Below are 15117 nucleotides of genomic sequence, written 5' to 3'. Positions count from 1 at the left end.
AGGGAGGCCCCACCAACATAAACATTGACCCTTCCATTCACCAAATCAACACCACTTTGCCACCCTGTCTTCAACCATTTACTCCATGGTAACTTGTAGCTTCACCTTGTCTTTTTCCAAAAATAGGTGTACAATGTTTCCACAAATTTACTGTGTTTCACAAAAAACATACATACCCTAAATACAAATAAAAATGACAGTTAAAAAATTAATATAATTAAATTCTTAATTAAATATATTAATATTTTAATTACTATTTTTACTTATATTTTATTTAAGAGTATTATATTTTTTGTAATAAATTTATTTTCTAAATATATGATATTTTATTTAGGATCTTGCTAAAAAATGTGTCTATATATCTTAAGAACATATTTTGGTTTTTTAAAAAATAGACTTCTTTTGCTGAAAAGAAAACACTTTTAAATTTTTAATAAATTGAATACATAAATTTCAAAATAATTTTTTTACATATAATATCTTAAAATGTGTCTTTATATATATATATATATATATATATAAATATAACATTTTATCATTTCTAATGTAAAATTTTTATTTTTAATTTGTTAATAATTGTCTGCATTTATTAGGAAGACGTTTATTTAAAATAATTCCAAACTACAACCCTTAAATCAAATATAAGTAATAAAAATAATTGAAAAATTAACATATTTAATTTTTAATCAAATAGTTTAAATTTTTTATTATCTTTTTTGTTTATATTTTATTCTAAAGGGAATATCTTTTAAAAGATATATATGAAAGTTTACTATAAGATTTTATTATAAGATCATTTGATAGTTTACTATTGTAAACAATATCTTATATAGATATTTATTTATTCATAAATGATATATTTCAATTTACTTTTTCTCTTTCATATCACATACGGTAAAAGAGAGACTCGTGTTTGAACTTTGAATTATTCCTCTGATTTGTATTACTGTAACTCCCATACAAAATTCTTTAATTAAAATTTTGGTACAGCTGCAAATTTTGATTTGAAGTAGCATAGCATGCTATTAAATAGTCTTTTTTTTTGTAACAGTGTGAGTAATGAACATTATTGAATCCATAATTCCAGCATTTGGTTTTGGTAATTTCAAAATCCAAACCAATTAAATCATAGTGATAAACTATCCACACTCTCCTGTTTGAAAATTTTACCATTGCATTAATCAGTCTTTTGTAACGTCCAAAGCCAAAAGTATAGTACTTAAATTAGTTTTTTTTATCACGTTGAATATTAATCATAGAATATAAAGTGTATACTATATAGTGATAGTGATAAGAGTATTATATTTATAATCTTCACAAAGGGAAGAAACAAAAGCAGCCAAAAAGCAAAAGATGGTTCAGCACTAGTAAGAAGACTGCACATACAAGCCATGTTGTGAATATGAAAAGAAAAAGTTGTGTTGTTATGTGTGTTTGTGTTTGTGTGCCTTGTGAATAATTGATTGGTATGTGAAGGGTCTTTTGGGGCGTTTACTTCAAAATATTCCTGAACCAGCATTCAACCGTACACATTATTTGATACTCTAATAATCATCCATATAGTCATAGACTATAGGCTACAGTTTGTGTTGCTGTTACTGAAACATACACATGCAGCAGACACAGCTCAATCACAAGTTCTCTAATCTTTTCTAACGGATAGAAAGAAAAAAAATAATATGGTTTCTGAAAACTCTATTCCTTCTTCTAAGAGCTCTTCCACAACTCCTAAATTTTGCAACTCTTATACAACTAGGTACTAACTACTTCAGCAATAAGGCTCAATTACACTTAATTTTATCTTTTTGCTTCTTAAAGTTCTTTTTTAGTATGTTATGTGTCTTGTGGGAGTGTGTTATTTTATACCCTTGTCTTTTTTAACTTCATTTGATAGTGTAGATTAATCATGTAACTTTCATGTGCTTGTTTTCTGAGTGTTAATTTTATTTAAGTTCTGTTTTACTGGTGCTGGCATTTTAAGTATCTGATTGCAGATTGTGCATTTGACAACTTGGTTAGATTGGTTTAAGAGGATTTTATATATCAAATATAAAAGCTATTGCATAATAATCTTGAACTGAATACTTGGATAAATGTTTTACTCAGATATTTAAATCTTTTGAGGCAGAGATTATTAAAAATCTTGGATAAATTCAAAGTAGAATTACATACATACTTATAAAAACCAGATTCTTGATGTTCTTTGATGCTGTTAAACACTTTCACATCTTTTGTTGCGTAAAGAATTAAGATGTTTTGGTTGGGGTAGAAAGAGTAAGAGAATGTAGGGAATTTTTGCATGTATATATGGTGTTTTCTTGATGGTCTTTTGTGTCCATTGTGAAGCCTTTCTTTTCTTCTTCATGGCAGGATTTTTGCTGATGTTGCTGGTGACATTACAATTGTTGTTGATGGAGAGTCATTTCTGCTGCATAAGGTAAATATTTTAACATTCCTAAGCTTGTTCTATTAGTCATATTAAATTGTAAACTTGATTATTATGTTAAAATGAACTATTAACTCTAAAGTGATGCTTACTTTGGAACATCAAAGAAAAAATTTCTTGACTTCCATCTTTTGAATACACATATTACCTGCACTAATCAACTCAAGACTATTCAGATACTGTCATAAATTTTTTGAAGAAACAAAAGTTACTTTGAACTCAAAATGTACTAAAAGCTAATTTGTTGTTGTGGTTCATGTAGTTTCCCTTGGTTACCTTAAGTGGAAAGATCCGGAAGATGGTAGCTGAAGCCAACAAAGGCTCAAATGTTTCAAACTTGGAGCTCCTCAACTTTCCAGGAGGACACCAGACATTTGAACTTGCCATGAAGTTCTGTTACGGTATGAATTTCGAGATCACAACATTCAATGTTGCCCGACTGCATTGTGCAGCTGAGTATCTAGAAATGACAGATGAATACCGGGAGCAAAACCTCGTTTCGAGAACAGACATTTATCTGCATGAGATTGTCTTTGAAAATCTTCAGAAGTCAGTGGAAGTTCTATCTACCTGTGAGATGTTACCTCTAAATATAGTGGAGGAGATAGAAATAACAAAAGGGTGTGTGGAAGCAATTGCAATGAATGCTTACAAAGAGCAACTAGTTTCTGGTTTATCTAGATTAGATTGTGATGAATCAAAGGAACTAAAGGAGGACTATGTGGCATGGTGGATTGAAGATCTCTCAGTACTGCGTATCGGTTTCTACCAAAGAGTTATATGCGCCATGGGAAGAATGGGGGTTAGATCAGACAACATTATAGCTTCACTGATGCATTATGCTCAAACATCATTGAAGGGTATTGGAAAGTGTCAATTCACGAATCCATCAAGGACAAATTCAAGTCCAACAAATATAGAAAAAGATCAGAGAACAATCGTCGAAACTATTGTTAGTCTCATGCCAACAGATAAAAGCTCTTCCATCATTCCCTTGACTTTCTTGTTTGGCATGTTAAAGATGGCTATCATGTTGGGTGCCACCATTCCATGTAGACTTGAGCTTGAAAGAAGGATAGCATTAAGGTTGGAAATGGTTTCACTTGATGATCTTCTTATACCATCTCTTCAGAGTGGAGACTCCTTGTTTGATGTAGATACAGTTCACAGGCTACTGGTGAATTTCTTGCAGCGGATTGAAGAGGAAGAAACGGAAGACTATGGTTATGAATCCGACGGTGTTGGTTCTAATTGCCATGGTTCTCTGCTAAAAGTAGGACAGCTCATTGATGCTTTTTTAGCAGAAATTGCTCCTGATCCTTACTTAACTCTACAGAAATTCATTGCTTTGATTGAGATACTTCCCGATTACGCTCGTGTCATCGATGATGGCCTTTATAGAGCTGTCGACATTTACTTGAAGGTAAATTTGCTTGGACTATAGAGAAGATCTTCATATTCAAATCACATTCTCAATCATGCAACAGTTGCAAACACTTACAAAAGCAATGAGTTGAATCTGTTTGTTTTTTCACATTTTACTACTTGATGTTGACAATGCACCTCTGTTTGTCTCTTGTTTAGGCACATACAACATTAACAGAACAAGAATGCAAGAAACTTTGCAAGTTTATAGACTGTCAGAAGCTGTCTCAAGAAGCATGCAACCATGCTGCCATGAATGACAGGCTTCCACTGCAGATGGTAGTACAAGTCTTGTATTTTGAGCAGCTGAGATTGAAAAATGCCTTCTCAGGGAGTTCAGGAGACGGGCTGCTATCACAGAGAATAAGCAGTGGTGTTCCAAGTGCAGCCATGTCACCTAGGGACAACTATGCATCTATGCGGAGAGAGAACCGAGAACTGAAGCTGGAGATTTCAAGATTGAGGGTGAGGCTGAGTGAGTTGGAGAAGGAGCAAATGTCCATGAAACAAGGCATGATTGATAAGGCAGGAAATGGAAAAACTTTTTTTACCTCACTTTCTAAGGGGATAGAAAGAATTGCAAACTTTAGTGGTCAAAGTGGAGGAAAGCGGCAGAAATCAAGTAGGAAGTCTCGGGGGACAGAGGGGAAAAATGGTAGGAGTAGGAGATATTCTGTCTCATAGATATTCAAACAAATACTCTAATATCACTCACTGTGTATTTAACTTTCCATAACTTCTCATATCATTGGATACTGTTTCATAACATTGGTAAATATCTTTGTCCATTGCCAAAATTCTCATTTGCAAATTTTATTGGCATGCAACATAATTTGGTAGGTATGTCTTTGCTATTTTCAAACTTGTTCTTGAAGTTGTATGTTAAGTTTTTCATGCTTCTAGTTTTTTTTCTTTCATATAACAAATAATATACCCTTCTGTTATAGGATATACAATAAAGGGATATTAGAGTAATTAACAGAAAAGTTGAGGAATCATTGAACATTGGAGGGGTTCTATATGTTGAGGTATGAGGATATAAAACAGTAAATATGCCATCTAGTGTTTGTAGTAAATAGCAAAGCTAAGAAAGTGAGGCTTTGAAAAAACTGAAAATGAAATTAAAAAATGATTATGCTGTTCTTAACATTGCTTTGTCATGGTATTGACCATTATATAAAGTAAAAGCATTCTAAAACTGCAATAGATATTCAAGCCAACAAATAAAAAAAAATCAATTTTGGATAATTGAATTACAAAGTTATGCAAAAAAACCCTCCGAAACATACTTTCTATTGCAATCAGATCCCGAGGAAAGGTCAACCGTCCATATTTGCCAGCCTGAATGCAAATGTTAGATACTATTATTAGGCATTATTAAGTTTGATTACATTGTCAACATGTTTATAATATTTTAAAAATTATCCACACAAATTTAAAAAATTTATGATCTATTAGATATGAATTTTTTAAGTGTTATATATTTAAAATAAAAGTCTTTAAAATACAGATCTAGAAATGGAATTTAAACTCCTTTTATTTGGAGGAGTTTTTTATAGTATTGTATACGTGTATACAAAAAAAAAATCATTCAAAAATATATGTTGATGTTTTAACACAGACTAAAAATGCGTGTATAACAATTTTGTTGGGACTAAAAATATGATTTTTTTTATAGGAATTAATAATGAAATTTTATAGAGACTAAAAACTTATTTAAATATTTTATTTATTTTAATTTAAACTTCATTGAATTATTTGTGTTTGATTTTTAAGACGTTATAATATTTTTATATATTTTATGGTAATTTATGGTTGTTACATTTTAATTATTAGAATATTACGATGTATTTATACACAATGAATTAAAAAAGTAACTGAAAATTAAATAAATTTGTAATGGAAGTTATATTTTTTTATTGTTGATTTTTTAGTCATAGTTATATAGACTAAGAAGTAGTATAAATAAAGAATGAATGAGTTATAAATGTGTTACATTATATTATTAAATTGTGTGATATAATTAGTGTTACATGACATACAAGGATATGATATATCAATATAATGATTTGCATGTTTATTTTAATATATTAAAAGATTGCTTAATAGAAATGACATTTGGAGTTATATAAGAAGTCACTAGAATATAATTCACCTTTGCGCGGGTGTAATTTATAAAAATTTGTTTTAACGTGAATTTTTAAAATATTTGAAAGTGATATTTATGGTGTATAAATGTATTAATCTAATCGGAAAAACGTTTCAATATTTGTAGTTTTTAAGTTTATAAAAATAATTTGTTGTGTAAAAAAATGGTATAGAAACAATTACAAAGTTTATAATAAAATGAGTTATTTTTACTCTAAAAAATATGATTAAAAGTAGATGAGTGATTATTTATATACAAATTATGTATTATTTTTAAATATTCAATATATAATTAATATTTTTTTATTTATTTTTTAAAATATTTTTTTGTTGTTCTCTGTTTTTTTTACAAAGGCTTACTAATTTAAACGTGTTTGTTTGTTTTGATGTTTTTTATTTATTTTAATTTAAAATTAATTGGATAATTTGTGCATAAGTTTTATTATTGATTTTTAAGATGTGGTGATTATATTTTTATATATTTTGTGTTAATTTATGATTGCTATATTTTTTTTAATATATATAAATAATTTTTTTTACAATTGTGATATCTCGAATTCGAATGAGACATAATATTCAACATAAAAATATCGATATTTGTCTGAGCTAGACTTTATATATTGTTAAATTTTAATTATTAAAATATTATGATATATTTTTATGCAATGAGAATAAGTAATAAAAAAGAAATGAATTTCAGATGTGTCACATTATATCATTAAATAATATGAGATAATTAATGATATATGACATATAAAAATATGATGTAAAATAATTAGTATATAAAAATGTGATATATCATTATAATAATTTAGAGATTTATTTTAATATATTAAATAAAAAATGGTTCCACATCCACCGGTGGCATAATCTTTCTGCTACTTCTAATAATGAATTTATCACACTGGTTAGGTATATGAAAGAAGTTTGAGTAAATTTTGGGGGTTGTTGTTGTTTTTTTTTTTTTTTTTGTATTTTTAAGAAAATAGAATGAAGGGTCAAATATTGAGTATTAGTAAATTTTGGGGGTTTTTTTTTTTTTTTTTTTTTTTTTTGTATTTTTAAGAAAATAGAATGAAGGGTCAAATATTGAGTAATAGAGGATAAAAATATAAATTTATTATATTATAAAAGAGTGTATTTGTATCCCAAAAAAAATCCAACCACATTATACATAAGTGGTAGTTAACTATTGAGTTGCCATTGTATGATAGTGATAGTATAGTACAGTATAGATATACTATTGATATTGATTCAAAAATAATTAAAAGTCAAATAGATGGAATTCAAAACATTCAAAAATAAAATTATCTTTTTCAAATTCAAAAATAAATAAAATAATAAAATTTTATTAAAATGCTTATGTTAAAATAAAATTATATATTAATAATTAATACAAAAAAATATATAAATAATTTGTTGTGAAAGTCTTTCTTTAATAAAAAGCTGGTTTATAAGTACAGAAAAAATACGCTAAAAAAATACATAAAAAATTAAATAAAAATGGAGTTTCCATCTTAGATTGCTTGAAAAGGAAAAATTAACATATGCAAACAAATACTAAAAACTGACTCACAATGTATTTAAGTTTCCATCTTCTCATATGATTGGATATTGTTTGAGAACATCAGTAAATATCTTAGTCAATTGCCAAAATTCTCATTGGCATATAATCATGTGAGGAGAACAAAATGTGTGCACATGATAAGTTTTCTCTATATTATAGCACTCCCTATGCAACAAATTTTTTTTAAGTATGAACTCTTTGCTATTGTCGATCCAAGAAAATTAATCTTTATAACGAAACCACCATATAACAAATAATATACCCTTTCTGTTAGGATATAGAATAAAAGGATGTCAAAACAGTTAGAGTAGTAAAGGAATTAGTAAGGGAAGAAATTAGTTAATGGGACAGTTAAGATTATCTTGAATTAGAGATAAATTGAGTATTGTAAACAATTTTTTAATATAGTAGTGACTAGTGTAGAAAGGGAAACTTTGGAGTAGAGATTTTCTCCTATTTTTTCATATTTTCTCAATAGAAGTGTTCTTCTGTCCGATACAAATTTTGGATTCCTAACGCTTTCTTGTCCAAACATTATTGGGCTAACACCGTCCCTCGTGCATATAGATAGATATACATGAGTTGACTAAAACTAGTGAATCGTTAGCTCGAAACTTAAAGTTTCAAATGAGAAGGTTCCTTGAGAATCTATTTCTTGGTCATACCTTCACGTTTATGGAACTCCAATGGCCAGGTTTCATGTGCCATAAAACAATAGACTACTTCTTTTCAAGTCTTATTTTGTGAGCTGACAGCGTCATCTGCAGATTAACTAGACAGCCTTCAGATGCTAGTATCAGAAGAAAATATTTATAAATATTTAATCAAGATGCTTAACTAGTTGAGTCTAATAACAAATTGTCATTGAACAATTAGCATCAAATCTAAAAATATTATAGGAATACTAGCAAGCATACTGTACGACACTTACTATTGAGTGAAATCTTGTTGGTGACAATGTTATTTAGTTAGACCTACATAAATTTACTGAAAAATCATAAGTGTATCAAAAGTGAGGTGCTAGCATTTCTCATAATTTTTGGCTCTTGATTCTTCTAACTCAACCATTTCTCAAATTATTTGAATGAAACTAGATTTGATTCGTCTACTAATGAATATAGCATCAGTAGAGAAAAACTAATCCATTCCTTGTGCGCAACATGTTTCAAAATTTCAACCAAAAGAAAAATCCAAACAGAACATGTTTCAACATTTAATGAGTAAATTACTGTAATTGGAAATATGTCCTGCAGAAGATAAACGTAAGGAAGAATACACAGATGTAATCAAATACAAAAGAGGAAGATCAGATTTGGCATTGCATACAATGGTCTGCAAATTGTAAAATACCAACCAAATATGATAGCTCCAATGGTCGGAAAACTTTACCTCTATGACACAAGTCTGCCAGCTAGGATTCCACCAAATATGATAGCTCCAAACCACTTATTTGAGACAAATCTGAAGGGCGGGAAAACGCACAGAAGTCAGGTCATAATGCTCAATTTGAGAGAATGGAACTGAGCATGATACAGTCAGCTAATTTTAATAGATCAAAAGTAATTAACAAAAAAGTTGAGGAATCACTGAACATTAGAGGGGTTCTGTATGTGAGGTCTGAGGATATAAAACAGTAAATATGCCATTTAGTGTTTGTAGCAAATAGCAAAGCTAAAATATTTAGCCTTCGAAAAAACTGAAAATGAAATTAAAAAAATAATTATGCTATTCTCAACATTGTTTTTTAATGGTATTGGCAGTTTTAAAAAAATTAAAACATTATAAAACTGCAATAGATATTCAAGCCAATGCAATAAATATTTTAGATCCTTTCAATATGGGTTTTTCGATAATTGAATCACAAATTTATGCAAAAATCCTCCCAAACTTACTTTCTATTGCAATCAGAACGCGATGATAGGTCAACAGTCCATATTTGCCAGCCTAAATGTCCAGATGCAGCTACCAGAAATGCATAATATGGCCAGCCTGATCCAGTCATATGAATCAGGTCACACAAAAATTCTTGCAACCCAAACAATCATAAAACAAAAGAACAGAATGATGTAATGAATACCTAGTTCAGCATTAAATCCACTGAGAGCAAGACTGCCAACACTTGCAATCCCAAACCCAGTTAGCCACTCCTTTGTCGAATCACCGAAGTGTAAAGCTGTTGATTTAACTCCCACTTTCAGGTCATCTTCTTTATCCTGAATGCCAAGGTTAGATACTATTATTAGACATTATAAGAAGCTTGATTACATTGCTTTAATCAAAATATTCATGTGGAGGATAATGGAAACTAAGTAGTCATGGCATTGTGTTCTTTTTAGCATCTAAACTGTTAGAGCAGCAGAATCTTCTAAATATGGTTGAAAGGAAGATTATACCATGACTTTTACTAGAAACAATACTTTATTTACCTGATGTGCATATATTGTATCATACACAAGAGTCCAACAAACTCCAGAGGCATAAAGCGGAAGTACAATAGATGGATCCAGATTTCCTTTAACTGCTGCCCATCCTAGCAGAGCCCCCCAATTAAAGGTCAACCCAAGAAATGCTTGAGGCTAACAAATATAGCAGGAGAGCCCCACATAAAAGTAATGAGATCATAAATCAAAGATACTAAAAAATAAATAACAAAAATAAAATCTGCCAGAAGGAATTAGAAATGAGAAAAATTATTTACCCAAAATGTGAATCTCTTCATGAGGGGATAGGAGAAGACGAGCAACAAGGATGAGGCGCCCAAAACACGACTGCCATAAAGAACACAAGCCAGAAAAATATTAGAAATCAGAGAAAAAATTATCACTTAGTACTTCATTTTATTTTAATTATTATGAATGCATACGAAATAATGATTACACGTACACTCAAGTATAAGGATGATGGCATTTGCAAATCATTTGTGGCAAAACTATTAAAACAACAAAAAAAGAGCAATCACTATCTGGAACAAAATAATGTTTTACAGGGCATATAGCATAATAGCAATGATATATCTTCTGTTTTAGATAGCATTTGGTAATGGATATAGCAAAGCTATATTCTCCTTGTTTCCCACACAACAGTGCTTTCTTATCAAACACTTGATCAATTTTAACAAGGCTAAGGCTAACATGCAGAAGAGACAGCTACGTGAGACTATGCAGCTATGTGGGGCTGATGTTGTAATTAACATAAAAGGTTAATGGGTCGGTGTCACAGGTCATGACTGCAGCGGTGGAGCCAGCTTTGGATACAGAGGGTGTATAAGGCTAGCTGCTGATTTTGGTTCTGAGTTAGCAATGAATCTGGACCTGGTGCTGTTTTTTCTGTCGTGTGTTGCTCAGGTGGTTAGGCCAAATCTGGTCTCAGACTGTATGACCAGGAAACTTTTGCTGCATTGTGATGTCTTAAGTAACTGGAAGTTAATAATGTGATTGTAATTTGTAGAGAATTGTTATGGGGTGTTTTTGTTTGTGGTTGGAGGGATGTTATTAAGGTGTTTGGCTGCTAGTATGCAATATACATGTGCATATCATTAGTTCTTCAATTGTATTTAGAACATTGTAACATTGTGGCTTGCTATGCATACCTTATGCTAGTGGCCTTTTGAATGAATTTTGCTTCTTAAAAAAAAAAACCTTTATCCTCTACTCTATGTGGCAAAAGTTTAATGGAGATTAGTTTTCCTCATTCTGCTCTTTTAATTTTAACTTAATTTCCTCCCAATTTAATGGTTTAAAGGTCTGCTTCAGGGAAGAATCTTGGTCAATTTGTTTCAGACACTCTATGCAATATTTAATTTATAAAAAAAAAAAAAAACAATCAAAAGGATTAGGAGCTTTGGCAATCAGGACCACACTACATTAGTGAAAAACATGAAACACATGTCATAGGTGCCATTTTTCATAACTGAATGAGAGATATTGCAAATTTATTAGTCTAAAACCCCAATATAACACTGGTAGACATTAACCATAGTCTTGACAGACAAAATTAACACTAACCTATAATTATTAAGCTGTAGAAGAATACCAAGACCCAAAAGCAGTTGAAACCCAAGAAAAGAAAGTCCTTGAAATGGTGTCAAAAGACCACTTGCCACAGGTCTCAATTTTGTACGTTCTACCTGCAATATTAGATTGTATAGAAAATACTCAAAATTTGAATAGCACGATCACTTGAAAGGAGGGGGGAAAAGTTGAGTGTTTCTCATAATATAAAGGGAAGAAGTATGACATCACATGCAATCATATGCTCAGCAAACACAAGTAACTTGATATAATTTAATTAATATTTGAAACGTGATAAGCAAGAAGAAAAATAATCTTACAGCACAATTTATATAAAATAAAGACAAATTTACAGGCCACGTGAAATGATAAAAGGCTTGGACTCTTCCTTCTGTTTGCATAGTCTCTGCTCCTTCTCTATCAAACTGTGGATGTGAGTTTTTCTCTTTTTCTTCATCATCCTTCAGTTGGGTTTTCTCTTATTTTTATTCCCTTGTTTTATTTTTTGTGTACATATGTTTTTTACTATAAAGTTTGGTTTTTTAATTGTTTTATTGAAGATTTTTGTTCTTTAAATCCTAGGTTTTATTTTGTTTAATCCTATGTTTGAGACATGACAGTAACGGGTTATTTATTCTTTGTTTTTGTAGTGTCTGAAACCCCTGCTGCTGCTCCTGGTATGTTTACTTCATTCCATATACAAATCTTTGGTTTTGAAGTTTTGAATTGAATTTAGTTTCAAGTTAAAAATGAGGTCATGTATGCTTGATTGATATGGTCCCATAAAATGGAGTACCATATCAAGTTTTTATGTTTTTGTTTCATATGTTGCTATGCTCATTACTGTTAACAATTTTTATTTATATACTAAATTTCAATACAGTTTTAAATAAATTATTGCAATTGGTTGTGTCCTTCGTAGTTCATGTGTTCTACAGACGTTTTCTGATGCCTAGTGTCAATTCAGTTTAAAGAATTTCAATATTTTAAACTTAATTGTGGCCTTGACTATTATTATAATGTCACTAATTTATTGATGTGTATGAAAAGTCTTGAACCAATTTGATCTTTGGAGTTAGATTTTCACATGATTGGTTTATCTAATTTGAATCATAATAAAAAAAATAATATTTCTAGGTGTAAGCCTCTGCCCAGGATCTTCTCCTATATCTTTGAAGCTGTAGTCAAACATATCCACACACAGATTCCTCTTAAATACACACAATAGTTTACAATAGAAAAATACTATCCCGGTATCGCTTATTACCAAAAAATATGCAACCAAGAAAAAGCAACGGCCTTTATTTACCTTTGTATCAATATCTCGATCAATGAGATCGTTAATAGTACACCCAGCACCTCTCAAAAGCAAAGCCCCACATCCAAACAGGGCTAACATTTTAAAATCAGGAAGAAGCCCTGGGGGTGCAGCCAAGGTGATTGACCTATCACATTGAAAGAGAGAACGAACTTAGAAAAATTTATGACTCATTACCAATTTGAAAGGTGTAACTATATCTACAATATATTTTGAATAACTAACCAATTCCATATCAATGAAGCTGTTAAGCTCTCTATGTTCTTGACATAACGAAAACATTTAACCATAACACGAATAAGCAAAAACTCTTACCATACACACGGCCATAGAAGCAGCCACGTTCCAATTGGTTTATCGAGGCGAGCAAGCTGAGCATATGGCTGAACCGACCTAGGCAAGTACAAGTCAATCCAAGAGACGCCCCCTCCACTGCTCAAATTGCTACTACTCTGATCTTTATTTTCCTTACCTTGTCCTAATCTCGAAGGCGACGTAGAAATATGCACAACAAGTTGGAAATTTGAGAGTGACCCAACACTTTTACAAAATTCAAGATTATATATCCCAAAATGGGATGGCTTGAATTGACTGACTGGATGAGTTGGACCCGGGTTTCGGTCTATACACTGTTGAGAGGAAATTAAGGGATTGAAAATGGAAGGGTTAAGGAGACTAGGTTTGAGAAACCTACGCGAACCGCGAAAGATCAAAGCTGACACCATTCTCTCAAATACAACAAGAGCAATTTCTGTTAACTCCGATGCTACTAATAATACATTTAAACCCTTAACAGCTAGAAATTATCAAATTCAGAAATTGAGTTCGGAATATGTAGCCAATTACTACTTAGCATTCAGACCCACAACCCCAAAGGTAATTGTAATTCCACTTGCTCATAAGTCTGTAACAAATTATGCTGAAGTCATATTAATATTTTCTTCAGCTTTTAAGTAGTTGTCCTGTAAAAAAAAGGCTTTTAATTAGTTGTATGTATCTTTAAACACTGCGTATATACTCACATAATCAAATGAGAATTGCTCAAAGCATAGGCCCATTTCACAAGTACAGCCATTTTTGTTTTGCTTCACATGACAAAAATCCATAATAATGAAAACCCTTCCAAAATCCAGGATTTGACATCCAATTCAAATAAAAAACAGAGAAAACATCTGATCCTCAATCAACTTCCATGGCAATTACTGACTATCAAAGTTAATTATAACCTATTAACCATTAATGCAAATCAATCATTTTGCGCAATTCAGATTTGAGGCATGCCATTTCATTAAACAAAACATTCCCTTTGGCTCAACTCAGTAGACAAAAATGGTAAACTCGTCATTTTGCAAAATTCAACAACTAATCTTCCTCCTTGCATAGCTCTAACCACTAACTCAAATGGTACTTATACAATATAATTTTCTAAATCATCTCACTAGTTTCAAATCCATCATATACACAAACCTATCATCCTTAATCCTTCAAATTAACAACAAATAACACCCAAAATAAAAGTTAACAAACTACAAATTCAGTTGATATAATGGCATAAATAATATATAATTATTTATATATTATATTATTACCGTTGAGACTTAATCGGACGGAAGTTTCAGGCGTCGATTCACGGCGGAGGTGGGGACAAACAACATATCAGAAGGAGAGGGGTGAAGTTACCGAAACCAAAAAATCAAGCCTTTTTTTTTTTTTTTCAATTTTCCATCTAATAGATGAATGAATCCAATGGTTGATATTTGGTGCCCCAGAGAGAGCCGTAGAAAAACGACTGTTGAGGATCTAAACGCACATTTTGTATTGCTCGAGTGCTTGGGCTTTTACTATACTTAGATTACGGCCCAAATTCTGGGCCCAAAACTTAACACATTCCATACAGAGTTTTCAATATCTCTCATCGTTCACCAACACACTTAAAGAGACTATTTTATTATTTTTATTATATATAAAAAATTAATTTTTTTTTTTACTTATACATTCGAAATTTTAACAAAAATTATTAGAAAATTTTTAAATTTTTAAATTTTTAAAATTTTAGTTTATTATAAAATTTTCGAAATACAAAATGATTTTACTTTCGAAAATTTGAATTAATTTGTAATTTTTGAAATACAATTTATTGTATTTATAAAATATTTTCAAAGCTTTCACCTTTAACAAAAGTTTCAAAACTTTCAAAATTTCA

At 30.5% G+C, this 15117-nt stretch overlaps 2 protein-coding genes across 7 annotated transcripts; one reads left to right on the top strand and one right to left on the bottom strand.

Moving 5' to 3' along the window:
- The first annotated feature begins 1346 nt into the window (after positions 1-1346).
- Positions 1347-4725, top strand: LOC101507044 (BTB/POZ domain-containing protein At3g08570). The gene is made up of 4 exons (XM_004492533.4): positions 1347-1756; positions 2371-2437; positions 2709-3869; positions 4031-4725. The coding sequence occupies exons 1-4, from the start codon at positions 1680-1682 to the stop codon at positions 4553-4555; spliced, it is 1830 nt and encodes a 609-aa protein (XP_004492590.1). The 5' UTR covers positions 1347-1679; the 3' UTR covers positions 4556-4725.
- A 3204-nt stretch (positions 4726-7929) lies between these two features.
- On the bottom strand, positions 7930-14679 carry LOC101506064 (4-hydroxybenzoate polyprenyltransferase, mitochondrial). Of its 6 annotated transcripts, none has more exons than XM_012713577.3 (11): positions 14504-14679; positions 13230-13876; positions 12906-13041; positions 11591-11712; positions 10285-10354; positions 10013-10162; positions 9664-9799; positions 9479-9575; positions 8976-9047; positions 8518-8560; positions 7930-8376 (listed from the first exon to the last, which is right to left on the bottom strand). In XM_012713577.3, the coding sequence occupies exons 2-9, from the start codon at positions 13637-13639 to the stop codon at positions 8978-8980; spliced, it is 1191 nt and encodes a 396-aa protein (XP_012569031.1). In that variant the 5' UTR covers positions 13640-13876; positions 14504-14679; the 3' UTR covers positions 7930-8376; positions 8518-8560; positions 8976-8977. The 6 variants fall into 6 exon arrangements, with proteins under 6 accessions (XP_012569031.1, XP_012569032.1, XP_027188871.1 ...); XM_012713578.3 differs by having other exon boundaries at positions 7930-8358; XM_027333070.2 differs by having other exon boundaries at positions 7930-8347.
- Positions 14680-15117: the final 438 nt, after the last annotated feature.

This window comes from Cicer arietinum, chromosome 3 (assembly GCF_000331145.2).
Source record: "Cicer arietinum cultivar CDC Frontier isolate Library 1 chromosome 3, Cicar.CDCFrontier_v2.0, whole genome shotgun sequence".
NCBI classification, from domain to species: Eukaryota; Viridiplantae; Streptophyta; class Magnoliopsida; order Fabales; family Fabaceae; genus Cicer; species Cicer arietinum.
This window is presented reverse-complemented; position numbering and strand designations above follow the sequence as displayed.

Bases quoted from the DNA above. Each gene is read 5' to 3' on its own strand.
- LOC101507044 (XM_004492533.4), top strand. From the start codon at position 1,680: ATGGTTTCTGAAAACTCTATTCCTTCTTCTAAGAGCTCTTCCACAACT. The intron at 1,757-2,370 runs GTACTAACTACT...TCTTCATGGCAG, and splicing joins TGCAACTCTTATACAACTAG to GATTTTTGCTGATGTTGCTG. The intron at 3,870-4,030 runs GTAAATTTGCTT...TCTCTTGTTTAG, and splicing joins CTGTCGACATTTACTTGAAG to GCACATACAACATTAACAGA.
- LOC101506064 (XM_012713577.3), bottom strand. From the start codon at position 13,639: ATGGTGTCAGCTTTGATCTTTCGCGGTTCGCGTAGGTTTCTCAAACCT. The intron at 10,163-10,284 runs GTAAATAATTTT...TATATTTGTTAG, and splicing joins TGAAGAGATTCACATTTTGG to CCTCAAGCATTTCTTGGGTT. The intron at 9,576-9,663 runs GTATTCATTACA...TGACTGGATCAG, and splicing joins TGGATTTAATGCTGAACTAG to GCTGGCCATATTATGCATTT.